Source organism: Carassius gibelio, chromosome B14 (genome assembly GCF_023724105.1).
Source record: "Carassius gibelio isolate Cgi1373 ecotype wild population from Czech Republic chromosome B14, carGib1.2-hapl.c, whole genome shotgun sequence".
Lineage (NCBI taxonomy): Eukaryota > Metazoa > Chordata > Actinopteri > Cypriniformes > Cyprinidae > Carassius > Carassius gibelio.
Genome location: NC_068409.1, coordinates 22,724,497 through 22,751,875, shown reverse-complemented (window position 1 = coordinate 22,751,875; position 27,379 = coordinate 22,724,497). Strand labels below are relative to the sequence as shown.

The 27,379-nt window shown below is 36.9% G+C and overlaps 4 protein-coding genes and 1 non-coding gene across 10 annotated transcripts; 4 read left to right on the top strand and 1 right to left on the bottom strand.

The window, feature by feature from the left end:
* Positions 1-16: 16 nt before the first annotated feature.
* LOC127971975 (regulator of nonsense transcripts 3B) lies at positions 17-4,987 on the top strand. The gene is made up of 10 exons (XM_052575327.1): positions 17-236; positions 774-880; positions 991-1,097; positions 1,298-1,396; positions 1,482-1,592; positions 1,680-1,723; positions 1,860-2,051; positions 2,484-2,644; positions 2,744-3,056; positions 4,023-4,987. The coding sequence occupies exons 1-10, from the start codon at positions 123-125 to the stop codon at positions 4,161-4,163; spliced, it is 1,389 nt and encodes a 462-aa protein (XP_052431287.1). The 5' UTR covers positions 17-122; the 3' UTR covers positions 4,164-4,987.
* Positions 4,988-5,612: 625 nt separating this feature from the next.
* LOC127970948 (60S ribosomal protein L39) lies at positions 5,613-6,775 on the top strand. The gene is made up of 3 exons (XM_052573664.1): positions 5,613-5,748; positions 5,948-6,051; positions 6,561-6,775. Exons 1-3 carry the CDS (start codon positions 5,746-5,748, stop codon positions 6,607-6,609), a joined length of 156 nt encoding a protein of 51 aa, XP_052429624.1. The 5' UTR covers positions 5,613-5,745; the 3' UTR covers positions 6,610-6,775.
* Positions 6,157-6,247, top strand: LOC127971996 (small nucleolar RNA SNORA69). The gene has a single exon (XR_008156986.1). It is a non-coding gene; the product is annotated as a small nucleolar RNA SNORA69 (small nucleolar RNA).
* A 702-nt stretch (positions 6,776-7,477) lies between the features above and the next one.
* LOC127971368 (ankyrin repeat domain-containing protein SOWAHD) lies at positions 7,478-9,470 on the bottom strand. Its single transcript, XM_052574325.1, has 2 exons — positions 9,187-9,470; positions 7,478-8,758 (listed from the first exon to the last, which is right to left on the bottom strand). Exon 2 carries the CDS (start codon positions 8,653-8,655, stop codon positions 7,615-7,617), a length of 1,041 nt encoding a protein of 346 aa, XP_052430285.1. The 5' UTR covers positions 8,656-8,758; positions 9,187-9,470; the 3' UTR covers positions 7,478-7,614.
* Positions 9,471-10,107: 637 nt separating this feature from the next.
* Positions 10,108-27,360, top strand: LOC127971367 (septin-6). 6 transcript variants are annotated; one of them, XM_052574324.1, is made up of 11 exons: positions 10,108-10,247; positions 11,932-12,046; positions 14,206-14,401; positions 15,041-15,227; positions 16,613-16,774; positions 17,851-17,947; positions 19,572-19,740; positions 20,098-20,230; positions 21,274-21,464; positions 22,704-22,721; positions 26,021-27,360. In XM_052574324.1, the coding sequence occupies exons 1-10, from the start codon at positions 10,203-10,205 to the stop codon at positions 22,705-22,707; spliced, it is 1,299 nt and encodes a 432-aa protein (XP_052430284.1). In that variant the 5' UTR covers positions 10,108-10,202; the 3' UTR covers positions 22,708-22,721; positions 26,021-27,360. The 6 variants fall into 6 exon arrangements, with proteins under 6 accessions (XP_052430284.1, XP_052430282.1, XP_052430283.1 ...); XM_052574322.1 differs by lacking the exons at positions 22,704-22,721; positions 26,021-27,360 and adding exons at positions 22,844-22,889; positions 23,584-24,352; XM_052574323.1 differs by lacking the exons at positions 22,704-22,721; positions 26,021-27,360 and adding exons at positions 22,378-22,430; positions 23,584-24,352.
* Positions 27,361-27,379: the final 19 nt, after the last annotated feature.

Sequence of the window (27,379 nt, the reverse complement as noted above, 5' to 3'; positions counted from 1 at the left end):
TCTGCTGGTGTTACGGAGAAACAACTGCGGAAAGTTGGGCAGTGAAGAGAGAGATAGCAGACTCGACTGATAACAGGAAGAAACACATACGAAGAAATTGCTCCAAAAGTTGGGAAAGCATCATGAAGGAGGACAAGGAAAACACGCGTCCCAGAGAAAAGAAAGTGGAAATAAAATGTGACGAAATTGAGAAACCAGAGAAGCCAAATAAAGAGAAGAAGGAAGCTATGACAAAGGTAGTTAGTTAGCAGGCTAGCTGGCTACAGAGTATAAACAGCGCAGCTAGTCGCTTTCATTTAAAATACTATGAAATATTGTTTGCAGCTGTGTTTTGTACTAACATGTTTAAATATCACTCTCAGTTTGATTTAAACGTTGCAGTTGAATATAACCTGGACATGCCTGATACTTACAGACTGGTTAGCAAACCCCACTGTCAAAGTTTTGACAGTTAGCACAATAAAAGAGAGGAATCTTCTAGAAACTTTGACACATACAGCCACAAACAATAATGTATAGTGTTTTTAATGTCAAATAATATTTTTAGACATTGTTATATTATTATACACAGCAATCACAGTTAAACATAGACTTTACTTTGTGTGTGTGTATATATATATATATATATATATATATATATATATATATATATATATATATATATCACGTGCTTTTATGCTTACACCTCTTCCACTTAAACAGTTATACCAATAATTCAAATAACTCCAGTATTGATTTTTGTTCTTTTTATATATTTTCTATACATCTTCTAGATTGTGATTCGACGTCTCCCTCCAAGTCTATCTAAAGAAGACTTAGTGGAACAACTGCAGCCTCTTCCAGAGCTGGATTACATGGAGTTTTTCTCTAGCGATACTAGGTTTGTAGATGCCGTCTTATTTAAAAAAAAAAAAAAAAAAACAACAACCATAGGACTGGAACACAATGAAAGGTATTTAATGACTGATCAAGATGTTTGTTTATTTGCAGTCTTTTCCCTCATCTGTTTGCCAGAGCCTATCTGAATTTCAAAAATCAAGATGACATAGTTCTCTTCAGAGACCGGTTTGATGGCTATGTCTTCATTGATAATCGAGGTTTGGTTTTTGCGTGTCACTAACATTTCCAGGGTGCAGTGTTTAATTGCTAACCAGTGGCTTTAATTTTGCAAAGTCGTGCCTTAAATGTCAAATTGTCTTCAGACTGAGATTATTTGTGTGCTGGTAAATTTCTGGTGTGCTTTTCTATCAGTGAGAAATGTTATATCTTTTTTTTTTCTTTTTTAACCATATTATAGGTCAAGAATATCCGGCAATTGTTGAGTTTGCACCATTCCAGAAAATTGCTAAGAAAAGGAGCAAAAAAAAGGATGCAAAAAGTGGAACGATTGAAGATGGTGAAATATATGTATCTGTTTTTTACATTTTATTTTTAGCACAGCAAACAAATAGTTAATCATTTGTTTACCTGTGACTTATTAGATGTTGATTACAAAAATTTTTTGGAGTTCTACAATGGTGACGAGGAAAAATTTCCTTCCAACCCTGAGACTTTACTTGAGGAAATTGAGGCCAAGACTAAGGAACTCAGTTGTGAGTTTCAGCACAAAACCTCTACAAAATAATTTTAAATAGTTTTCGCTCTTCATTTGACAATCATCTGAAATGTTCTTTCCCCAGCTAAAAAAACAACACCTCTCTTGGACTTTCTTAAGAATAAACAGGTAAAGTAAGGGTGCAATAGTTTCTGATTTCATTGCTTTCTTCATTATCTTGACACCCAATTCATATTGTTTCCACATATAATATGACATACTGTACGTGTAGTGTATTTATGCTCTCTCATCCTGTTCTCCCCAGAGGATAAGAGAAGAGAAGAAAGAAGAGAGGAGACGGAGAGAACTAGAACGAAAACGCCTGCGAGATGAAGAACGGCGCAAGTGGAGAGAGGAGGACAGAAGAAAAAGAAAAGATGCTGAGAAGTTTAAAAAAGGAGAAAAGACATCTGATAAGGATAAGGACCAACCTAAAGATGAACTGCCAAAAATCAAGGTACATACATTTCTAAATATTATTGACTACCTAGATTCATTACAAAAAATTTCATACAACGGCATTTTTTTTATGTTTTTTTGAAATAAATCTTATATGCTCACCAAGGCTGCATTTATATGAACAAAAATACAAAACAGTCATTTTGTTAAGTATATTTATAGATTTAAATGTTTTCTATTTTAATGTATTTTAAAATGTAATTTATTCCTGTGATGGGAAGTCATTACTCCAGTATTAATTGTCATATGATTCTTCGGAGATCATATTAAAAAAACAACAGCATTTGAGATTGAAAACGTTTGTAACATTATAAATGTCCTTACTGGCACTTTTGATCAATTAAATCCATCCATATCTAATAACAGTTTTAATTTTTTTCTTACTGATCCCCACTTTTGAAACATAATATAAAACTTTTTTGTCTTTCAGCTATTGAAAAAAACAGAGAAAGCGGATGACGGTGATATTGACAAGCCAAAGGACAAGCCCAAGAAACTAGAGCGAGAGAAACAGAAGGAAGATCGACTTCCTGTAGGAGGAGAATCAAAGAAGCGTCAGAATGGTGAACACAGAGAAGAGAAGGGGGGAAAGTAAGTTGGTTGCATTCGACATCACCAGCCTTACTAAAAACATATTTTACTTTTTAGGTCTCATTACATATCATGATGTCAATATGCTTTGGTATTCAGGTCAGAGGATAGTGGGCATAAAAATTACAGAGATCGTGATGGGGATCGAGACCGGGACAGAGAGAGAGAGCGAAGACAGAAAGAAAAAGAACGATTCAGAAGGCAGGATGAAGAACGGAGGAAAAGAGAACGTCAGGATGGAGAAAACACCTACAGAAAGAGAGATGATGAGGGGAAGAAGGACAAGGAGCGTGTTTGGGAGAAAAGAAGGAATGAAAACACCGGAGAGTCCTCCGTTAATGCTCACCCTGAAAAGCCAACAAGGGACAACAGAAAAGAAGACAGTGCCAGAAAAGACCGTCTGAGAAACAAGGTACACTACCAGTCAAATGTTTGAAATAAATCAAAAAAATTTTCATGTTTTTGAAAGTAGTATCTTAGGCCCACCAGGGCTGCATTTATTTTATCAAATATACAATAAAAAGAGTAATATTGTGAAGTACTATTACAATTTAAACTAGTGCTGTCAAACGATTAATCGCATCCCAAATAAAAGTTTTTGTTTGCATAATATATGTGTGTGTGCTGTGTACTGTCTATATAAAGACACATACCTGCAGCATATATTTTGGAAATATTTACATGTATATATTTATATTAATATAAAATATATCATATATATGTTATATATAAATGTCAGATTTTTCTTAAATATATACATGCGTGTCTGTGTATTTATATATACATAATAATAAATATACACAGTACACACGTTATGTAAACAAAAACTTTTATTTTGGGTGTGATTAATCGTTTGACAGCACTAATGTAAATGTTTTTTCTTATTCTAATGTATTTTATAATGTAAATTATTCCTGTGATGGCAAAGCCGAACTTTCAGCAGTCTTTATTCCTGTCTTCAGTGTTGCATGATCCTTCAGAAATCATTTTAATATGCTGCTCAAAATAATGCATAATATAAATACATATTTCTTAATACAATGCTGAAAACAGCTGTGCTGATTAATATTGTTTTGTTTCCACAAAAATATTAAGCAGCAACCTTATTAATAATAGGAACAACTGAGCACCAGTAATAATTGATACTAGAGCACCAAATCAGTATATTAGAGTGCTTACTGAAGAATCATGTGACACTGAAGACTGGAGTGTTATTAGTATTAAAAAATTTATTTAGATAGAAAACTATAATTCACAATATTACTACTTTTAGTATGTAATTGATCCAAAACTACAGCCCGGGCAAATGCGGATAACAACATTCAAAAAGTTGTATGTGTATAATTTGTGATTGACAATTTTTACATTTCTGTCATAGGATCGGCCTGCAATTCAGCTGTACCAGCCCGGGGTGAGGAGCCGTAACCGGGGTGGAGGAGGACCAGGAGGAGATGGACCGGCAGCAGAGAAGAGAGCTGAGCGTGAGTCCAAGAACACTCAAGAGAAAGCTGCTGAGTGAGGAAACAGCTCTGTGCTGGCATGACATGATGTGTCCAGAGAGGAGGGGCTCTGTTCTGATCAGGACAAACACCTCAAAAACATCAAAAGAAATCCCCCCACTTAAAAAAAAAACTCTCTGTCAATGACATGAGAGCACATACCTGTTGCCCTCCAGTGCCTGAACGAGCCCCCCAAAGTTCCTGTTCATGAGCAAGGCAAGTCCTAACCGACGGTTAGATTTGAGAAACGGGGCTTAATCAAGAGAGAAGCCAAAGCGATTGGACCATGATAACTCAAAGTGACCTTACTTTTGGTACACAGCCAAATGTGTTTTACTTCACATGATTTTCTGTCTCATAGTTTATGAAAGGTCTGATCCAGCTTGCTCACGATGTCTCAATGTTCTGTTTTAGAAAGATCTTTGACGCCTTACCCAAAACCTACTATCACTTCAGACAATCAGTAGTAAATTTGAGCATGGATGTAGCCTGCAGCTGTTTTAAAGAGCCTGCTGATCTACTATGTTTCTGTTCTGATTATGGATTGGTCAAGTGGAAAAAGAGCCATGCTTTATAAAGCTGATGCATTTATCACTGTCAGTTCTTTTCTGCAAGTTGACTGAATTATATGCAAAAACAGATGTGGCCTTTTATAGTTTTGGAATTGAAGCATATCCTACCAACTTCTGGTTAGCTTGGTTTGGAAACTGTGCTGTCGTCCAAGTGTATGTTCCATTGTATCTAATCCTTAACTCAAAACACAGCTTGTTTTTCTTTCATAGTTGCAGCTTTGTCAAAATGTGAAGAGAATCCAAATAACAATAAATGAACAACCTATATGTTACTTGGAGTATTTTGTTTTCTTTGTCAGTTACATTTCTTTGGTATAAAAATGTAATTGTTTTCATTCCATGAAATGGGTGTCCTTCATGGGTGCTTTTTATTTAAAAATGTGATTTTTAAAGGAAATTTCTTGAGATTTTGACATTTTATAGTGTTTGCGATTTATAGTGCAACTGAAATTGCAATTGCGTCACCTTTTCACAATTTTTACATTTAAGTTTAAATGTATCTAAGATTTTAAAGTTGATAGTATTATGGTTTTAAGTTAATTTAGCCATTAAAAGCCTTGTGTGTGGTTTTCATCATTTTATGAGAGAGTATAATGCTGATATTGCTGAATACTCACATAAGTAAAAAAAATTGCATAAAAAACTCGCATTAAAAAAATGGCTGTTAGCAATACAAAAAAAAAGAAAGTTATAAAAGATATTTTTTCTTGAAGAGATTCATTGCCCGAAAGGATGTCATTATCCCTCTTTTCTTAATGTATGCAATTTATTGTACATTATTTGAATAAAAATGGGCCTTAGGAGGGGTTATTTAAGACATTAAATATGGCTGACGTACTAACTGGGACAATGTTATAAAAATTTCATAAAGCAAATTATTTCCAGTAGCTTGTGATCCGTGGAGCCGCTGGGTGTCGCTGTGACGTGAAGGAGTGGCCCAGTTTGTGACCCGGATATACAATGCTTGCTCTTCCCATGGTTCCTTCTCTTCGACTAACGCCATAGCGGTGAACGGATAGCGATTCGGGAAATGGTAAGTGGAAATCTTAAAACATCCGTAAACAGGTAGTTGTTCTCTTGTAAATCTCTTAATTTTTGTATATCAGTCTAAATTCTTAGGGCGTGGGATTTAGTATTTGACAGATTGGTGTTCAGGAAGTAATAAGATCATTGCCCGTCTTTCCCCGTTGAAGTAACGCTGGATGATAAACTGCTTCACATTTCGATTTCAGGCGTCGCATAAGACTTTCAGGATCAAACGCTTCCTGGCTAAGAAGCAGAAGCAGAACAGGCCGATCCCACAGTGGATTAGGATGAAAACCGGCAACAAGATCAGGTTTGTTGACACACTGAACGCTGCTGAACTATACCCGTACCTACATTAGCAGAGTGCTAGTAGTCCTTGATTCTAGTTCTGTAGTTTATAGTAACTTAACCAACAAAAGCAGGACGCAATTACAGTGCTCAATCTTGTGGGAGTACTGTCATTATCCTGCTGAGAGCATCCTTCTGCTCTGGAGTCATGAATACTGTCATGTCCCATATGACATGTGAGTGCTCTGTTGTGGAGACATGTTTCTTTGGAATATAATTAAAAAAAAAAAATTAACTGAGGAAGTGCATTGCTGCTGTAGCTTTAAAAGTGCATTAAAGAGATATACCTGGAGTTTATTCCACTGTTTTGTTGAGACATACTGACATTTACTTGATGGTATATTTTGTTTAATTTTAAACCCTCTGCACTATTGGTAGTTGTAAAGCCATGCAGTGTACTAGAGTGTGGTGTAATTGATATTAATGTGTGTTTGCCTTTGTGATGTTTTATCTTGGCAAACCTCTTTACAGGTACAACTCCAAGAGGAGACACTGGAGAAGGACCAAGCTGGGCCTGTAAACACATGATTTATATTTCAGCTTCCCCCTCTGTCTGTTCCTTGCCAGGACCACCAACTAGTCCTGAGCTGGAGAGAAGCCATGTTATCTGGAACAGTAGTCTCTCTTTTGTACAGAGTCTGGTTATGTTCTTGTTGAACAATAAAAGATTTGTCATCGAACCAGAAGTATTCGATATCCTCCTCTTTTGTGAAAATGGCAAATGTCAAAGTTGACATTTTCCAGTGGCTGGACTTGCCGCGTTTGTGGTGCACCAAAAAACAGATTTCGTACTAAACTATTTTTACTGGCTTCCACTGAGCTTTAAAGCTTTTTATACTCTCTGAGACGAGGCCTTTTATTTGTGGGTGAATATGTATGTATATATATATATATATATATATATGTTTCTGTGGGTCTAAAAAGATAAATTCTCTGACAGAGGCCTTAAAAAGGTTTATTTCAAACAAAAAGTCTTAAATTCATAGTCACTCGAGTGTGACTGCAAAAAAAAAAAAAAAATTATCAACCGCTGTTTAATTAGTAAATCACTTGACCTGAATAGTTAACTTCAGGTGTATTGTGATTAATTTAACAAGTGAATCTATTACCAAGAGCAAATGTCAATGGCATATGACATTTTGTTTTCCAAATTAAGTTTTTTTTTTTTTTTGAGCCCATTTTAATCAAACTCTCTTAATTTTTTTACTTTTTGTATAGCAAATCATGTTTTCATATTCTAAAGGGTGAGAGCAAATAAACTTTAAAATGTAAACTTAATTAGTAAAAATAATTAAAATCGAGTTGTGTTTGTTTGTGTGTGTGTATATATATATATATATATATATATATATATATATAACAAAAAAAAACTGTTCCTTGAAGATTGATTTATTAAAAAGGTTCATATAATACACAGCACTGTTATACAATTCAGCAATTCCCACATTATTAAATATACAAGTTTTATTACTGATAAAGGAGCAAATTTCAAGTAATTACCTAAAGACATAATTTTGGTAACGTCTCAGATCTTTTCAAGGAGACCAATATTGTATAACAGCCTCTTAAATGAGAATCGCTGCTGTGTGACTCCTGAACTATCCACCTCAACTCTACTCTCTTGAGCATGATCCTCAGCTGGCTGTGCTTGACTCGCACTGTTATTCACATTCAAGTACCCTACAGAGTGTTCATCATCCCAAGCCCCCAGAAGATCCATCATTTCTCTCGGTGCGTTGTCTTTGAGATACTGCCATGCTCTTTTCCCGCTGTAGTCCATGACATCTATATCAGCACTGAATGCACCAACCAAAGCCTTCACGACCGTGTACTGGTTATGCATGGCAGCCACATGAAGAGGTGTCAGACCTCCACTGCCTCTCAAGTTCACATTCACTGAGAGCCCCTCTTTTTCTGCATGACTGAGAAGCTGAATCAGTGTCTCGTCCTTTCCATTTTTGGCCAACCAGTGGAGAGCCGTAAAACCACTGATAAAGTCTTTTCTGCTCAATAAACTGGGATCTACAGAGAGAAATTCCAGCATAATGTCATAATTTCCATCCACAACTGAAAGCATCCAGGCGTGCTCCATAGGATCCAAAGCGCAGAGCGCGCTGCTGTTCAAAGTGTCTCCGTACTGAGCTCCCTCCAACTCTGACGGCTCGTCTTTGGATGATAAAATGTATGACAATCCAGATTTATTATTCAGAAACAACTCTTTCAAATACTTCTTTCGCATAGCGGGTGTGAGGGAGCCCTTCTCGGACGCGTCCACTGACAGTCTGCGGCAGGCGCTGCTGCCCGATTCCTCCAGCTGTTTCTGAAATCTGGATCTGCGCAAGGAGGCGCTAAACGCAGGAGAAACGGGTCGAGTACCATGTCTTGACAATCGCTCCTCAAGATTTGAGCGGAGCTGACTTGTTAGTCTGCTTTTAAGTGAAAATGCATTACTTAAATTGTTGCCTGAAGCCTCACAGTCTGAGTCCTTTGGTTCTTCTGAGGGCAGTGCCGCTTCTTCCACAGAGTCATTAAAATGTTCCTCAGAGCTGATGGGCCCCTCATACATCCCGTCGAATCCCTGGGAAGTGATTTACTTAGATAAGATCCACATTAAAGAGGCTTACATAACCAGAGAAAACCGTCTTCTCTAGGCTATGAAATGTTCAAATCTGGGTGGGGAGAAATGAATATATTATGTGTATTACATTAAATAAGATAATTAAATATCTTAATAAAATATAAATAAACTAGGCTATATATATAGGCCTATTTTTAAGAGTTAAACAACATGTAAGCAGCATGACTCATTTCGTTTTCTCCCTGGGGAAAGAAACGCGCTTCTTCCTCATTCGTGTTCCCCTTTTTACATTTGCTTTCAAAACAAAACATTCCCACAAATTAGGCTACTTTGTAGCTACATTAGCTATCACAATTTTTTTTTTTAATCTTTTACTCTTTAAGCCAAGTAGTTTTGCCTTTTACGTTTTCATAGATTGAGTTAGCATACGTCTGATTAATGTCTGAGAGGTACAAATTACACCGAGCGTTATTATTTTCATGTTCTCGAAAAGTTTTATTGATGGAAGTGAATGAATACCTGTTTCTCAGGTAAACCACCCGGATCACCTGTTGTCCTCACAGCTCTTCAAAGTAGACTCACTCGTTCCTAATCCAAGATGTCTAGTCTCAACCAAATGATTTCCTGCGGGTTATAGAGCTCCAAAAACCATTGAATGCTTGGTTTCTCTCAGTTTATCTTTTCTGAGAAGCAGAAAATGTTTTCTGTGAACTAACCGAAACTATTCGAGTGTGTTTTCATCACAGGGGCCATGTCCGACGAACAAACCCTCCCCTCCATAAAGTCTAAAGTTCAAATAGCACTCACTAAATCAACACTTGTTTTCAAACCCACGACACTTGCATCTATCTTTTCATTGGCTGATGGAACCGAGAAAAGTAGGCAAATATTTTTTTGCAAACTCAGCCATGCTTAATTCAATATGATTTAATATAAAGAAGGCTTTTCCTTATAAAATGTAACGCCAGTTTTCAAATAAATCACCCTGCACCAACATACGAATATAATATTCAGAAATATTAAAATATAACATTCAACATAATTTAATTTAAACGAGTCAAATGCCTATGCATTATGATATTAAATTGTGTTTAGACGGTCATTTAAACATTTAATTAGTAGACCTACGTTGCATATTTGCTTTATAATCATAACATATTGAAATCTTCAATATTTAAAACATATTCTGACACATTTGAGCCATTCAGCAAGCATCCTTTACTGTGGTTTTAAGACCTGTAGAAATATGTATTTCAGCGGTTGAGCTGAAGACGAAGAGGACTATACCATTTAATTACATGGAGGTCTTATTGATTTTGATTACGATATTTTGATTATCAGAGTGTTTTGAGTCTTGTTATTATCAAATGATATGTATTTCAGATATAGGTTAATTCGTATATAATAATAATTTAAAACTGTGCAATTACAAAATAACAGAAGCCGCCATGGCATCAGTCATGAATGGAACAGTCCATCGTATCTGAGCTTGGAGGGAGCTTTGCGTGCGCGCTGCAGTTTCCTGTGAAGGGTTGATGCAGGAAAGAACCATGGCGGCCACTGAGATAGCTCGACAAGCGGTAAGAGCACTGTTTTATTACAAAAAAAATATGCTTTCGGTTTACCAAACTATTCTGGCGATTGGCGACATATATTTTAGTGGGTATGACATATAGTAGAATGAAATGGGTTTCGATTTTAATTCATTCTTGAACGTGATGACCCAATATCAACAAGCTGATTAATTATACAGAATCTTAACGTCCGTTACAGTTTATCTTCACCATTTGAATACATAAGCACATTCATTCATATATTTTAAAACATACAGCTATATCCATGCAGCTGTTTTGATGGAAATGGCTAAATGTTGAGGGCCAACAATAACGGATGAAGATCACGGATTGAAGTGACCACGAGTGATGGGTTTTCAGAAACCACGATAAAAATAAATAAACCGTCACATTATCGAGCGTCATTGTATTGTAAAATCAATTTAATTCGAGCGCGTCTAGTACAGTTATATTTAATTGTATTAGCATCCTCATATCCCCTCAGCGCGCTGGGCGTTGTCTGTCATCAAGTATTAGTAAGTTACATTTATGTCAGAAACAGTCATACAAAACAATGTCAGATGTATTTTGTAGCAGCTTGTGGTCTGTTCATTCTGACGTCTTTAATGTGAATACGTAGCTAACATGAGGCAGCAGCCTCAAGTCTGAGCTCAAAATCTGTTAGATATCATAAATTACGTCCACAGCAGTCTTTTCTCTTCAAACCAAGGGTTTGATCCAGTATGTTCTGGTTCCAGTGCAGTGAGTGTTGTGTTTCAGTCCTGATGACCCCCTTTGGTCTTCTTACAGTTGTCTGGTTTGGGAATGTTGCACATATGGGTCAGATTGTGACTGTTTGTTCAGTCCAGTCAATAAGATGCTCTAACAGTCTGACTTCTCCTAGTCGCCTGTTTTGTAGTTAATTAAATGTCAATTTTATGGTTAGTGTTATTCCTTAGTAATGCTCATATAGGACTGATCATTTTGGTTGATTGGTTCTCACTGAAATGGATGCGCTTTTGATTACCGTATATTGAGGTTTAACTTAATGTTTCCATTTGGATAATGGAGCTTTATCACATTAGGCCTGTGCTGATTGAAAGCTCACTCTATATTTTGTATTATTTAAGCAGAAATCGAATGATTTGGCACGTTCGCTCAGCTCATTGCACAGGACACACACATGCAAACACCCACACACCAAAGGATATGCTGTAAATGTGAGCAAAAAAAGCCTTTCCTGCCAGTTTTGGCAGGCCAGGTGGCAGACCTGTGTGAACAATGGTAGAGGAAGTGCTGAAGAATACTATGGCCTAAATTTGACACTTGTGTTATGTTATTTACAACCGATTTGCTTCACAGGTATCTGCATTACTTGATAATGGTAACATTTGTCTGCGACTGCAAAAAGGTTTGCGTGTATGTCTGCCTGAATGTGGTTTCGACAGTTGAGATCAGACAGGAAAGAGGAAATGCACAAAGCTGAACCTTTGAGATCTGTACCAAAGTATTGTGTCAAAGATCTTACAATGTGCTGCATGTTATGTACTTTTACTAACTGACTTGACAGTTTGTTTCTTTTTGCATTTCATAAATGAAGATGCTTGCAAAGACTTTCTATTGCTGAGAGCGAGAAACTGCAAAATATATTTTTTTGGCGGAAGTCATAATGCTTGTTTCATTCATATGGTTTGCTTTTATTTCATATTAGGGAGAAGGTGCACGTGGCGTCCCACTCTCTGGTCATGTTGGCTTCGACAGCATGCCGGACCAGCTGGTCAACAAGTCCGTCAACCATGGCTTCTGCTTCAATATCCTCTGCGTGGGTGAGTGTGTCATGCGGGAGCTCCTTTTTTCCTCTGGGCGAAACTAACCATTTGCTTCAGTGTATGTCACACCCCTTCTCTGTGAACGCATACTGATTCTGTCCTGTGACCCACTTACTAATTACTGGTGCACTGACGGAGAGCAGTTGCAGGAACTCACGATTCGGTTTCATACCCTGATTTCATGTGTGGCTTGGCTGACTGGTTAGACTTTTTCTGTTCTTACTCTCAAAAACACTTAACAAAAATTAGGGGAAATAATCTTTCAGACGATGCTGTTTTGCATGTTATTTGACCTGGTCAGTAAAATATAATACAAACACACCTTGTTGGGGAAATAGGCTAGCCTGTGTCATCAAATCTCTCCCTGTTATGTTGTGATGGTGAAAATGTTGGTGTGTGCATGAGTGTTAGTTTGGCAGAGAGACTGTGCCAACTGAATTCGCCTCTTGATTCCAGGAGGTGTTTACTGTAAGTTTGGACTAGCATGCTGGTGTGTGTATTTCAGTTCAGTGTTGTTTAACATTGGGTTGTAAAGCTGTAGTTGTTCTAAAATATATAACAAAGAGGGTGATGTTCACACAAAGCAGCAATGCATTTTGAGTAATCAGAGGTGGGTAGATGAGGCCAGACGTATGCTTAAACACCACAAGACAGAGTTAGACTTCAGGAGTGTGCAGGTTCACCCTTGTTTTTATTAACAGGTGAGTGACGTCATCTGGCCTATACCTGTATGTCAGTTACAATTCCTAGAATAGCTTACTATTTTTACTGGTAACATATCAGTAAAAAAGTGTTTCTGTAGGTTAAAAGGTGCTATAACAATACCAGGTAGATTTCTAGTGAATGCATGAATTGATAAAAAGTCATTTGTGTCTGCTTAATAGATAAACACAAAATGTGATTAGTATGTTAAATAAATGTACAGTATTTAAAACCAAAGCTGTAGTATATTATTTTTCTATGTTAGCTTACATATGAATTTACATTTATAGTAGATTTGAAGCTACAGATGTACAATTATGTTTGATGTGGACTGCAAGAGAAAATAAAAATAATGTATTTATCATTAGGTTCTTGTTCATCTTGTCCCTGCCAATAACCCAAGTAAAATTCTAGCTAAATCTTGTGCCTGTGGTACTGTGAAGTCTTCATGTTTTTGTTGTTCACTTTGCCTTTTGAATTATTTATATGAAGGCCGCTTTGTTTCAGATTCTTTGTTAGCATCACTTAAAGTTCAGGGCATCTACCAGGGCTTTTATCCCATTTCTGCTAAAGCTTAGGGAGGTAATGCCAGAACTCTAGAAACAAATATAAAGGGAGTTTGGCAAATGGCAAGGGACTATTGTCAAGCAGGCCTCTCTCTCCTCTCTTCATTCCTGATCATTCATATGCAGGTTCAGCTTCAGTGCTTCAGGTGAATTTAGTGAATGCTGAGTGCTTTGGCATGCTGTAAATATCATGCCGTGATTATCTGGAGAAGAGATGAGATGCTTGTGATTCATATAACCATCATCTTTGATCGAGTTATGCGATTATCGGTGTGTGATGCCTGCCTTGTCTTTAATTCAGTTTCAGGATTTTTTTCAGTATTTTCAAACCTTGTGATAGTCACTGCTCTTCAGCATTTGATCTGCGTAGAAAATCGCTGCTTTATTTTTAGGTGTCAGCCGAGGCTTTTCGCTCATGCCTGTAGTGAGGGGCCTGTGGGATTGGGATCTGCAGACTGAGTTTATGAAGAAATGGCAAATGTGAGCCATCCATATAATTAAAATTCTGGTGGTGTTGCATGATGTCCATTTCTACTGCGCTTGTGGTTGTCAGGAAAGCAAGAATAGGAACTTTAGGCAGACTGAGCCAGGATTGCTGCATGGCTTTTAGACTTTTACACACATATTATGCGGGTTAAAGTCTGAAGTATAGGCATCAGCAAAATACTGCACTTTTGTATTAAAGTTGATGTGTGTAATTTTGATGCTAAATAGTCCTATTCCTGTCTATTATGCAGAGACAACTATAATATAGCAAACGTTTTTTCTTTATTTAAAATATCCCATACACCATTATAAAAAAAAATATTAAGAATTGCTAATGTACATAGTAATATTTTTAAAAGCTTAAATTAAGAGCCTGATAGCTTATTGCTTTGTTTCTTCCAGGCGAGACGGGTTTGGGAAAGTCCACCCTCATGGACACCCTATTCAACACCAAATTTGAGGGTGAACCTACACAGCACAATCAGCCTGGAGTACAGCTCAAATCCAACACATACGAGCTGCAGGAGAGCAACGTTCGCCTGAAGCTCACTGTGGTCAACACTGTAGGCTTTGGAGATCAGATCAACAAAGAGGACAGGTGAGAATCTAAGATCAACTTTATTTGTCATTAATCATGATTGCAAAGAACATGGTCTTGGATTACTTTTTATTTTTATTGTGCAACAATAATTAGATTCTACAGAGGATTTGCCACACTCTGATGCCCTTGTTTATTTAGGGACTTCAAAGTCTTTGATGCATTTTTCATAAGAAAAAAATTCAAAAAGGAATTCTGTTGTTCCTGCTTTTCTTGATCTCTGTAATGCGACACGTTTTTGTGCCGAGCTCATTATAACATAAAGTTTGGATGCTATCAGGAAACCAGATAAAGCCCCACTTTCAGGTTTCTGATTCTGTAGGCCAAAAAAGTGCCAGTTATAAAGGATTTTCATGGTGTTTAGCTTTGACTAAAACAGCATGTTATTAAACTGAATGGTTGTGACAAACTTTGTTTTGCCTGCAGATGCGCTTTTATGAGTCTTGAGCTATCCAACTATTTATAGATGCCTGAACCAGTACCTTTTCCCCTCAAAGCTCATAGATTTTTATAACAAAGCTTTAAACTCTTTGTACATTATCACTAATCTTACTTAAGTGTCAGTGTTAAGTTTGTGTGTGTTTTTTTTTTTTTGGCCGCAAGTAATTATTTCCACTTCTTTCATTGTTCAACTTGCAGTTACAAATCTATTGTGGAGTTCATCGATACTCAGTTTGAAGCGTACCTTCAGGAGGAACTGAAAATTAAACGCACCCTCCACAGTTATCATGATACACGGATCCACGCCTGTCTGTATTTCATTGCCCCCACTGGACACTCGCTCAAGTCCCTTGACCTGGTTACTATGAAGAAGTTGGACAGTAAGGTTAGTAATGCTTTTTATTTAAAAAAAAAAACTTTGATAAATCAGTTTGATGATATTGTCAGCGGTAGAAGTATCTTCATCGGTGCAGTATTTGAATAAAAAATACACTACTTCATGAATATAATTTTAAATTTTGCTTTAATTATAGCATATACAACTATAATTTAACAAATAATAATAGTAACATCTGCTCCATATATGTGGCTTAGCATTATTTACTGTTTCCCTGTGCAGAATGTTTGATGTGGGTTATTAAGCATTCAGCTGATGGCTATGCTGTTTAATGTCATTGGAGTCATTGAAGGTCAGCTGTGTAATACTGAATTCTCTTTCATCTCTCTCTCTGTGCTGCACAGACTCCCCTCAACAAAGATGCTCTCTTAGATCTGCAGCTGAGCCTAACACTTGCCTCGTATGCTTGAGAAGAGATGCCTGTGTACTCACACTGTGGCTAAACCTTTATTTAAAGTGCCTTTGTGAACCTCACAATTCATCAGTAGTAATTTACACGAAACCGAGAAAGTGTAAAGCTAGTGGCCAGGCTACTGAGAATAGTATTTAGATGGTGGTGTGGGTGGCAGGGAGTGTAAAAACTGAGTGAGTGGGATCAGAGCACTCCATATGTGCGCTTGTGTTTGAGAGAGAGCGTCTGGAATGGAGCAGGGGTGTTTGATTACCCCCCCCCCTCCCCCCCATTAGCATGGTTAGCACTTATCCTGCATAGGTAGTTTAATTTATCAAAAAATAATTTACTCACCCTCAAGTTGTTCCAAAGCTATGTCTTTCTTTTGTGAAACACAAAATAATTGTAAAGAACATCCAGGCTATTTTTTAAATATAATATATAATGAAAGTCCAATTGAACTTCCTATTCCTCCGAGTTGGTTTCAAAGTGAATATCAAGTATCTACTTCTCCTTAATTCTGTTCCAGTTTGAGGTACATTCAGATGCAAGCATGTTGAGCTTATGTAAGCTTTCACAGCTTTCTATGGACTTCATTTTAATTGCATTAGCTGCTCCTAATTAAAAATTTAAAAAGAGATGTCTATTTGTGCAGATACATGTGTCTGCAGCAGCCTCTGCACATAAAGTAAATGTAGTTTTTTTCAGCACTCTGTGTGCCATTTATTCAGTTTGCTCAGGCATAAAAGAGGAGAGAAGCTGAGTGTCTATATTTATCTGGCCTTAGCCAGATGTTCTGAGGTTGCTTACATCTGTATTTAGTAATTTACTGCTTGAGTGGTTGAGTGTCTGAAAGGGAAATATTTACTCACTGGAGGTGTTTGGGGTTTTAAATGCACTTTGATCGTCATCTTAATTCATGTGTATATAAGTTGATTTAAGTTTTGATTACTGATTATTCCCAAATGCCTCTCATGTACAGGTGAATATCATCCCGATCATCGCCAAATCAGATGCCATCTCAAAGAGTGAACTTGCTAAGTTCAAAATTAAGATCACAAGTGAGTTGGTGAGCAATGGCGTCCAGATATACCAGTTTCCCACCGACGATGAGACTGTGGCAGAGATCAACTCAACCATGAATGTAAGTCAGATTTTTAGTTTTCAGCCGAAACCCCTTTGAAGGGTCAAAATCAGAGCGAAAAGGTGTCATTTAGATTGAGCTTCTTCAATGACACCTTTTGACTGTGTCTGTGTTTTATATGTGCACACAACATGGATAAATTACTCAATATTGCCTTTGTGTGTTTTTTTTTGCCTTTTGTGTTTCTACGGCTAAAATCTAGTTACTATGTGCTAAATAAGAGAACAAAATGTACTTACAGTATATTGTATTATTTGATAACAGACATATGATTAAGAATGACACATTCCTCTTCCACTTGAAATCATTTTACATAGAATCAATCACAATTGTACTATGTCCTGTTTTGCTTGGAGACAACATAGCCATATTTTATTCTTCCGTGCTTGTCTAGTTCTCATTTCACATCACAGTTCAACAGTTTAAGTGAGAAAGAATCCATATGGTGTCCAGCTTTCCTGCTTGTGTTTGCTCACAGGAAATGACCGCACAAAAGGAGAGGCATTCTTCTTCAGTGGACACTCACAACAGCATGTTTTTACTGTGGGATAGACACGCTCGTATAGAGCAGGCTGTGCCTGTGGTGTTGCTGTGGAGCTCTTCCAGTACTGGTTAACCATTGAAAACAAAGATAGCTGACCTCAGGTCCCTTCCCACTCATTTCAAGTGGGATGTGCCCTCATAGATTTTTCTCTGTGGTTTTAAAGGCCATTCTTGACTAGTAAATGTTATCTTAACAAGGTAAATTCTTTGAGGGTTTTGCCACTGAAATGTAGTAGTACTTAAGTATGGAGGTGGATGCTATGTTATTCCTCTGTGTTAATGCTCTCTTAGAACCATTCTGGTTGACAGAAGAATGCATTTAGTTAGATGTTTTTATCAATGTTGAAAACCGTTGTGCTGCTTAATATTTTTGTGCAAACCGTGATTTTAGAAAGTTACACTGAACAGCATGTATTTGTTAATCAAATTGATTTAAATGTTGCATAATTAAGTCCGTTACTGACGGAACTTAAAATAGACTGGAGTATTTCTGCTAAATTATTTGTTTGTGGGGTTTTTTTTGTGCTCTGCAGGGTCATTTGCCTTTTGCAGTGGTGGGAAGCACTGAGGAAGTGAAGATTGGGAACAAGATGGTGCGAGCGCGCCAGTACCCTTGGGGAACCGTCCAGGGTAAGTGCTGGTCACGTCTTTTAGAGGAAATGACACTAAGCTCTTCCCTCTGTTTGGCCCTGGCCTTTTTGTTCAGGACATCCAAACCCATTCCATCCCTCCCTTTCTGCAGCGCCAAGCCTGGACACTCCCTTTCAACACATCATCTTCTTTCTCTCTTGCATTTTTTTTTTTCACAGCGGGGCAGAATGTTAATGTATTAGGGCCGTCAGAATGGGAAACTGAGCACTGACTAATCACTGTTGAGCAACAGGAAAATTATCTCAGTACAGCAGTGATTGGTTGATGGCACCACAAACACCTCAGTGCAACTGATCCCAAACTGTATTCTATGTAAATATATGTTAAAACAATTTATTCCTGTGATGGCAAATCTTTTTAAGCTGCCATTATTCTTGTCAAATAATCCCTCAGAAATTATTCTAATATACTGATTTGATGCTCAATAAACGTATTATTTCTGTCAGTGTTAAAGAATGTTAAAGTACATATACATATTGCTTTTTGTCTTAAATGAAAAAGAGGATTTCCAGTACAATGATGATCATTTGTCATGTTCTATATGTTCAATTTGTCCTGTCAGTCTTCGTTAACGTGTGGTATGCATGCAGTGATTTGATGCGTAACATTATAGCAGCAGTGCTCTGATTAAACCTCAGGCTGTCTGTGACATCACTCTGAATCTCTCTCACTCTCTCTATCAGCACATGAAGCCACAGGGCAGCTCACGTGCTCTTACTTAATTTAGCCTGATGGAAGACTGACGTGACTGAGGAAAATATGGATCTATGTGATGTGTGTCATTTCATGCATCACTGCTGCTGTTTGTCAAGTGTTTACTCATGATTTATGGCACATAGTTTACCTGATTAAAGGTCAAAGTTACGTGGATTAAAACCATGTAGAGTGGGATGCATTTGTATATCAGCTAGTGAGCTGGTATAAATCAGATGAACTTTTGCAGAGGCAAGCACCACTCGGCAAATGTAAAAAAAAATCTATGTGTTTATAGTGTTACAGTAACAGCTGCAGGGAATGTTGGTAGTGCTAACAATACTAGATTACAGCTGGTCAGAGTTATACAAACTGACTGTTAAAGAGGTCATGTCCTTGTATCAGTGGTATGAAATGGAATAATGCTGTCAAAAGTCAAATTTTTTGTAACATCAAGATGTTAAAATTTTAATTTTAAATGTATTTTAAAAAGGGTATTAGACACTTTAAAAGTGCCAATTTTAGGTTTTGTATATAGTCGTCATTTCTTTTTTTATCACTTTGTCTTTACAAGTTATATTTCTTTTTAAATTCAGATATTCAATAAAGTCTTTCAATTACACAATGACATACAAAACAGCTTATATACATCCCTATAAGAATTAAACGCATGTTTAAATTACATTGTTGTACCACTGTTACTTAAGATAGTGTCATGTCAACCTTTCCATTAACTAACTACCCAGATCTTTAACTCTTAGGCTAACTCAAACCTTGAACATAATGCATTAATTAATGTGTATGGCATGTCCAGGAGGAACTTATTCCCTCTCTTTTCTTGTGCCAGTATCACTGTGGCGGTCATTGGTGGTAATTTTCCATTGGACATGATGTGTTCTGTGTTTTCCAGTGGAGAATGAGAATCACTGTGATTTTGTGAAGCTGAGAGAAATGCTGATCAGGGTCAACATGGAGGACCTAAGAGAGCAGACTCACACTCGCCACTATGAGCTATACCGCCGCTGCAAGCTGGAGGAGATGGGTTTCAAAGACACAGACCCTGACAGCAAACCCTTCAGGTGAATGATCTGGAAAAGTTCTCCACCACAACCTATGACAGAACGGTTTATAGTCTGCATTCACAGGCATGGTAAATGTAATGATAAAAGTGATCATTCACTTACTGTATACACGCACCCTCATGTCATTCCAAACCCATAAGAGTTTGGTTCATCTTCAAAACAATTAAGATAATTTTAGAGAGACCCTTCATTGAAAGTCCAGTTAACCAAAACCTAAAAGATCCAAGAATATTGAAAAGGCATTGTGACGCAAATCTATATGAAAGGAGTGGTTTAATCTCAGCAGTTTAATTCATTTTAGGTGAATAATCCCTTTAAAAAAATTATCTTTTGTGTGTGGTTTGTTGTGTTCAGCCTCCAGGAAACATACGAGGCCAAGAGGAATGAGTTCATGGGTGAGCTGCAGAAGAAAGAGGAGGAGATGAGGCAGATGTTTGTCCAGAGAGTCAAAGAGAAGGAGGCAGAGCTGAAAGAGGCAGAAAAGGAGGTTTGTTTGCTTAGTTTTTTTCAAGACTGTCATTAAAGAACTTTTGTAACAAATGTGGTCAAAGTAGGGCTGCATGATTAATCGAACGCAAATTAATCACGGTTGTCATGCGTATTTAGTCAGTAAAGCTTGTTTTGTGATTAGCTAGCAGTAAATCTCCATCACCTGCTTTCAGGTGGAAAAGAATTTACTACACAGGGCCGAAGTTATCTGACAAGCTATGCAAAATTCTTTCATAATCGCAGAGGATATAATTGTAAGATTATGAAATCGACTAAATCGTTCTGTATTATTACAGCTGTTTGCGTATCTTCTCAGTGAACTATGGCTCTGTGTAGTAAATGCTGCTCCATCTGAAAGCATGTGAAAATACTACATTTAATAACATGTTTTAACTACAAATTCACTTCATAACTTCAGTCGAGTGTTTAAAATAAATCCTTCTTTGAGATGATGTGGCTACTTAGAATAATTAAGGCACACAATATTTCATTATATTCTAAGCAATGATGAAGGCTATGTCGATTAGTATTTCATTATAGATATACTTTATTATGATGAAAATTATAATAATTAGAACTTCCGATAAACCATATATTGCCAGTGTCGTGTTTATTAGTCACGTTAAATCAATGAAAGCAGCCTATATTCAGTTTATTTAACTGCAGAGATAGGCATTTCCTGAATTTCTTCTTCGCAATATATCTGGATTTTCAGCGTAAGAGTGCCCTCTGGCCTTTGGATGGATATTTACTGCTGATCACAGAACTGTGCTGCACTGAAAGATAAGCTTCTGACTGATTGCGATTTATTGCCTTTTGCTGTTTAATTTCGATGAATTGTGCAGCCCTAAGTCAAAGTGTTATCTACAGCTCATGCTGTACATGGTATGTACATACACTGCAGTAGCTGTATAGCTGGTCTGCATTTAACAAATGCATCCAAACATAATTTTTTTAAGTTTACTTATACAAATTGAACTATTTCACAGTAACTTTGTTTATTTAGTAACATAGACTGACTCTGTGGTGTTCACGTCACAGCTTCATGAAAAGTTTGACCGTCTCAAGAAGCTTCACCAGGATGAGAAGAAGAAACTAGAGGACAAGAAGAAGGCTCTCGATGATGAGCTAAACGGCTTCAAGCAGAAGAAGACTGCCGCTGAGCTGCTACAGGCCCAGAATCAGCAGGCAGGAAGCTCCGCCACACTCAAGAAGGATAAAGAGAGGAAAAAGTAAGTACTGTCCTCTACAAGGTTCCTAACCTTCCCGAGATACCAGAAGATCACGATGCAGGAGAACATGTGTGAACATCTGTACACGTGTGTGCATTTCACTGAACGCTCTAGTAATATTGCAACATTACATTTAGATAATGAAAAATAGTAATGGAATTGACTGTGAAGTTATATAAAATAAGAAAGCTCAAGTTTTAGCATATACACTTCTGTTCAAAATGTTTTGCTTTTTTATAAAAAAATTAAGTTAATATTTTTTTTCAGCAAAGGTGCATTAAATTAGATGTTAGATATAGATTAGGTATGTTTAAAATGAATGCCTTAAAATCACACTTTCCACAAAATATATTAACCAGCAACTGTTTTCAACACTAATAATGAATGTTTCATAAGAACCACATTTGCATATTATAATGATTTTTTTATCAACACTGAGGCCTGAAGTAATGGCTGCTGAAAATTCAGCTTTTTTAGATATATGAAAATCTAGAATTTATTTTAAATTATAATATTTCACATTAATACTGTTTTTAATTAAATAATGCATCCTTGGTAAACATAAGAGTATTATTTAAACATCTTTCCCCATACTTTGGAACAGTAGTGAAGATACTCGTATTGTCGTACATTTATAATATAAAACATCCACTACATCTATTTACATTAATAATGTAAAATCTCTGTGGTAGAAATCTTGTATTATTATAACATGTTAGACAGTTCTATATAGTTATAAATATATATGCTCTATAATTCTAGTTTTCATGGCATTAAATTATAACATTAACAATATTGCATTCGCTTATTGCATTCCAATCAAGCACATCCAATCTGAAAAGGGTACTTGTAATCAGAGCTCAAATAAATTGCTTCAATAATGCTGGTAATCATTCATGGTTGTGTATTCAAGCTGATTTGCTGCATTCGAGTGTTATGTGGGAGGAAGACACTTGCACTGACAAGGTTTACTTTTTAGTTTTTTTCATATCAATCTCTTCAGTTTTTAACTCTTTCCCCCGCTTAAGCTTCTTGTATGTCCTCACAAGGCAGCACTTTTCACAGCAATGAGATACTGAGGAAAAACTTAATTGTTGGTATCATGCAATAAAAGAGATGCTTTTTATTTTTGCAGTCCATAATGTGCAAGATTGTCCAAATCCAATATTTACATACATTCTTACCACTTTCTCCTCCACTCTCCTGTGGGTGTTATTTTTTCCTGTGGATATATCAAAGATAGCCGCCAGAGAAATGGTACGGTTTTCCTCAGTGCTCTTGCAAGGCAGGGAATGTAGAGTATTCCTTGTTTGATGCTGCATGTAAGGTGTCTTGTTGTGTGCACGTGTCATGTACGTCTCATCCATGCTGTTTTCCAGTTAACTCCTCACCTGCTCCCAGTCCTGCATGAGACACCTTATGCTGGTAAGGCTTCCAAAGTATCTCTTAAGGCACAACCCCTCAATCGCGAGGGAGCTAAATTACAAAAACACATGTAATGATGATGGTCAGTTAGACTGATCCTGTAATTGCGGTCTTGAAGCACTGCAGTAGTAATTACAGCTTTTCCTATTCATGCTTAAAAAGTGCTGGTAATGTGAAGTACGTCTCTGTGGCAGCAGCAGGGGATATTATGTCACCAGCACCAGGCGAGAGTTTATTGCTCTCTCTGTGTGATGTGCAGCCATCTGCCATCTGAATCCATAACAGTCTGCTGTTGTTTGCACTCCACTGCTCTTCCACGATCTTGCACAAAAGAGCCTTTAATGGCTTGGCTCCTACAGCTGGGTCGCATTACTCCACCACTTGGCCTTAAAATAATGCGGTTGTTGAGTCAGCCATCCCTTGCCACAGACATCTTAGCAATAGTTAAAGAACACAATTGTTTAATTTGGGATATCTGGTTCATGTCCATAACACAACGGAAGCCACCACGTAATGAATTTTATCTGGTACAGAGAGAACAATTCTAAGCCTTACCACATGCAGCCCTTGCAACCGCTTTGAAATGTTTTAACAAATGCACGACTAACATTTTTGATTGTCTTTTAATTAATGTGTGAATACAACAGTGTGTAACCTGTAGGGAACAATAATCTTCCTTCTCTCTCATTTCCAGTTCAGGATTCCTGTAGAAAGTGCTCCCCCTGCCCGCTGTGAATGAGCTCTTCCCCCTCAGTGTTCCTGAGCCATGCTGTTCCCGTTCCCTCCCCCCTCTCTCCCATCCCGTCCCCCCAGTTTCATGCATAACACAGCTGAGGAGGGATATTAACTGTGAATGAAATCCTTCTTTAGATTGTTTAACTCCTTTTTTTATTATTATTACATGCTATTCTTTTTTTCTTTGTTTTTTACTTGCTGTGTTATGATGTCATGATGATATTGCTTTGTTCTGCATGAGGGTTTGATTCAACTTTAACATGCGTGGCAGCTGTTGTGGGTATGCAGTAGTACACAGGTTAAAATGGGACAAATTATATTAGTAGTACCATAATTGTCACTAGAGTTATAATAGGAAAATGTATGAGCTGCTTTCAGTTCAGTCGTCCAGTGAGATTTAAGGCATTTTACCGTTTTCTAATGGAACATGATGTTTTGTCTCATTTTAGCTCATGCATGTTATACAGATGCTGTCTGGTCATCTGTAGCTTAACCTCAATGTTTTTTTTTTTTTTTAGATAAACCTGTCATTGCTATGCTTGTATTAGTTTAGAAAAACTTTGGCACGTCTCATCCAAATGTAAACACCTTTTATAACTCGTTATTTTCATGACATTTTATTTTTCACAAAATAAAAAAAAATAAAAATCACTTTCTAAATAAACAAATATCAGTTGCGAAGAGATCGATATTTGTATCAGTAATAATAAAGGGCATTCTTTCATAAACCTTCAAACTGTGGAAAGTCATTGTGCATGAATATCAGACAATTCATTCTACATTTAATTATTTGCATTATTCATAAAAGTGTGACTGAATGATTATGCACTCAGGGTGACATGGCCAGTGTTTGATTTGCTTCCTCTGTATTGAAAAATCTTGATTCCTCAATTTATTCTTTGATTATTTGATTTAAGGAGGAGCTGGACTTTAACCTATGAAGTAATTTACTACATCTTCATGCTTAACTGAGCATACAGTATACAATGAGACTAATCATACATCTAAATGTATTTTCTAAAGATTTGGCCTGTATTCTCAAGTGAAATGTGTTGACCACCACCACAAGTCAAATGACATAAACGTCATTATGAGGCAAGTATGAGGAAGTTTAGTCTAGGTGAGTCACTGCAGGAAATGACGGATTCATTTTAAGTTTAAGTTGTAAATGGTATTTTCAAAACTATGATCAAAGATAGGCTGTTTAGCTAAATCAGAGTGATTCTGTTAGTTCTATGCTGGACAACAGTGTTTTGTATTGTATCTGGATGCTGGTCTTTCAACAGGTGGTATTGATGTGATTGATATTCGTCATCTATTAACGCTTTTGCTCCCTCCAGTGCCCTTGCTCACTGCCATGTGTGTATTTACTTTTCTTTGCAGTAATCCCTGGCTCTGCACTGAGTAATATGGCTTTGATAAGGGACCAGGCCCAGACTCTTTGGTTAAGCGGTACCCCAAGGCTAAGGGGAGGCAGTGTGGACCAAGCCCTCTGCGTTTCTCATAAATCACCTTGTTTTTTGGGCTCTTTCTGCAGCTTTTACTAACATTTGTATTTATTGTGTAACCAAAACTTTTGCTTAAGGCTGTGCTTTTTGCGGTGTGTGATTTTTAGATGCATTGTGTGACTAATATGCTTAAAGGAAATAGTTCACCCCAAAAATCTAATTTGTGAAACCTTTAATCACCTCAGGCCATCCAGGATGCAGATGAATTTGATTCTTCATCAGATCAGATTTGAATAAGTTGGCATTGCATCACTTATTACATCTCATCAATGGGATCCTCTGCAGTGAATGGGTGCCGTCAGAATGAGAGTTCAAACATCTGATCAAAACATCACAATAATCCACGAGTAATTCACACCACTCTTGTTCATCAGTTAGTTTTCACCCATTCACTTCAGAGAATCCATTGCTGCACTAGTAATGCAACGCTAAATTTCTTCAAATCTGTTCCGATGAAGAAACAAACTTCAGTAAACAAGAGAGGGCAATTATTTAGGGTGTGAATTATTTCTTGAAAATGTGTGCCTCTTCAGAGAGTTGAGGAGGGAAAATGCAATTATTATGACCACTGTCCCAGTTAATCTGTTTGATTCTTCACTAAATATTAGATTAGGTTAATGTTGACCACAGTTTTAAATGGAAAATACAAGATGAGCTAATCTATGCACGTTTAAAAGCTAATGCACAATGCATTTGAAGCAAGGCAGAAGGACGGTGTGTTCCTATCCACCCACATTCCGAATGCTTCATGCTTTTGGCTGGCAAAAGAAAATACAGAGTGCCCATTTCCAATTGACTGATATAAACTTGTCTTCCCACTGGTAGTGTCCAGTTCAGTGGCCTCCTGATACTTTCTCTAATCCGCGTTTGTCTCCTCTCTTCTTCTAGCTTCTTTTAACTCTGTCTTGGCCACCTGTTGGAAGAGGGGATTGCAGCTTCCACGAGAACTAAGCGTCCACTCTTTTTCCTGTCTTTTTCGCTCCGTCAGCCTTGTTTGATTTTTTTTTTTTTCTTTAATGCTGTGTGTGTGCCCTGTTGAACATGGCCTTATGTGGGGTTAACATGGTATTTTTCAACGGATATTAGCTCTGTTTTAGAATTAGGGCATGCTAAGCATTCCCTCATTAGTATTTTTACAGACATCATTTGCTGGTGACACCAGAGTCAAAGGCTGTGAACTAAAGGAATGCTTTGGAGTTTTTCTCAGTTTAGCTTTTTGTCTATGATATTGCCTTGCAGTCTCAATCTGTTCAATTAAACAATGATTTAGTTCCTTTCATGAATACATGTGTTTGTGAATCAACCTGCATGTCCTCATCAACATTAATACAGTTTTATCTGTGAAGAGCCAACGGATACTAACTTATTTGCAAACATATGTATAATTTAGGGTGTGAATTAAGATGAGTAAGATTATATTTAATAAGACTTGAAAACCTTGACACGCTGGCTGTGAATTTTTAGAAAATCCAAAGAAGCTGGGCCCGAAAGTTCCTGTTAAGCAAGAGATATTCCATTGTAATTTAATGAATCTTTATTTGAAAGCATGGGTTAAATATAAGCTAAATCTGAGAGGTTTCGATTGTATGTTTTGTATTGCCCTATACATTTCAAGTCATAAATAGTCACAGCAACATAGTTATACTTTAAAAAAAAAAAAAAAATCTTAAAGAATAATGATGCACCTATTAAAATACCATGTAGGTCACATTCAGTGCCATATCTTCTGTTCTTTCTGCATGCCCTGAACATATTTTTGTTTATATATGGAGTTATTCTTTGCTTAAACATACACTTCTTGCTTTGGAAATTTCTATTACATGTATTTATTCCAGGTACAATGAGCAGTTACATTAAATTACCATTTTGCCAAATATTGCATTTAGATATATGTCAAAGAGTTTTCAGTCATTTCATTTAAAATTAGTCATTTGCGAGGTACAGACAGTAATGCATATGTGCAGTAGGCCTACATAAAATTTATAAGGAGCTATTTTGCGCATTAATGTCGAGACACGTTTTAATGATTAATGTCTTTATTGACAAGTGACTGTTTTCTGTGTGAAACATTTTGGGTGTCGAGACTGGCCTACATTTTTCTAGTCATCTTCCATATTTTCCCCTTAATGTCAATTACCCCCACCCATGTGATACCAGAAATTTGTGAAATATTTAACTGTAGTAAGATTCCATGGTGTACATTTTCAATAAAACGTTTAAAAAACTGATATGCTATTTCATACGTTA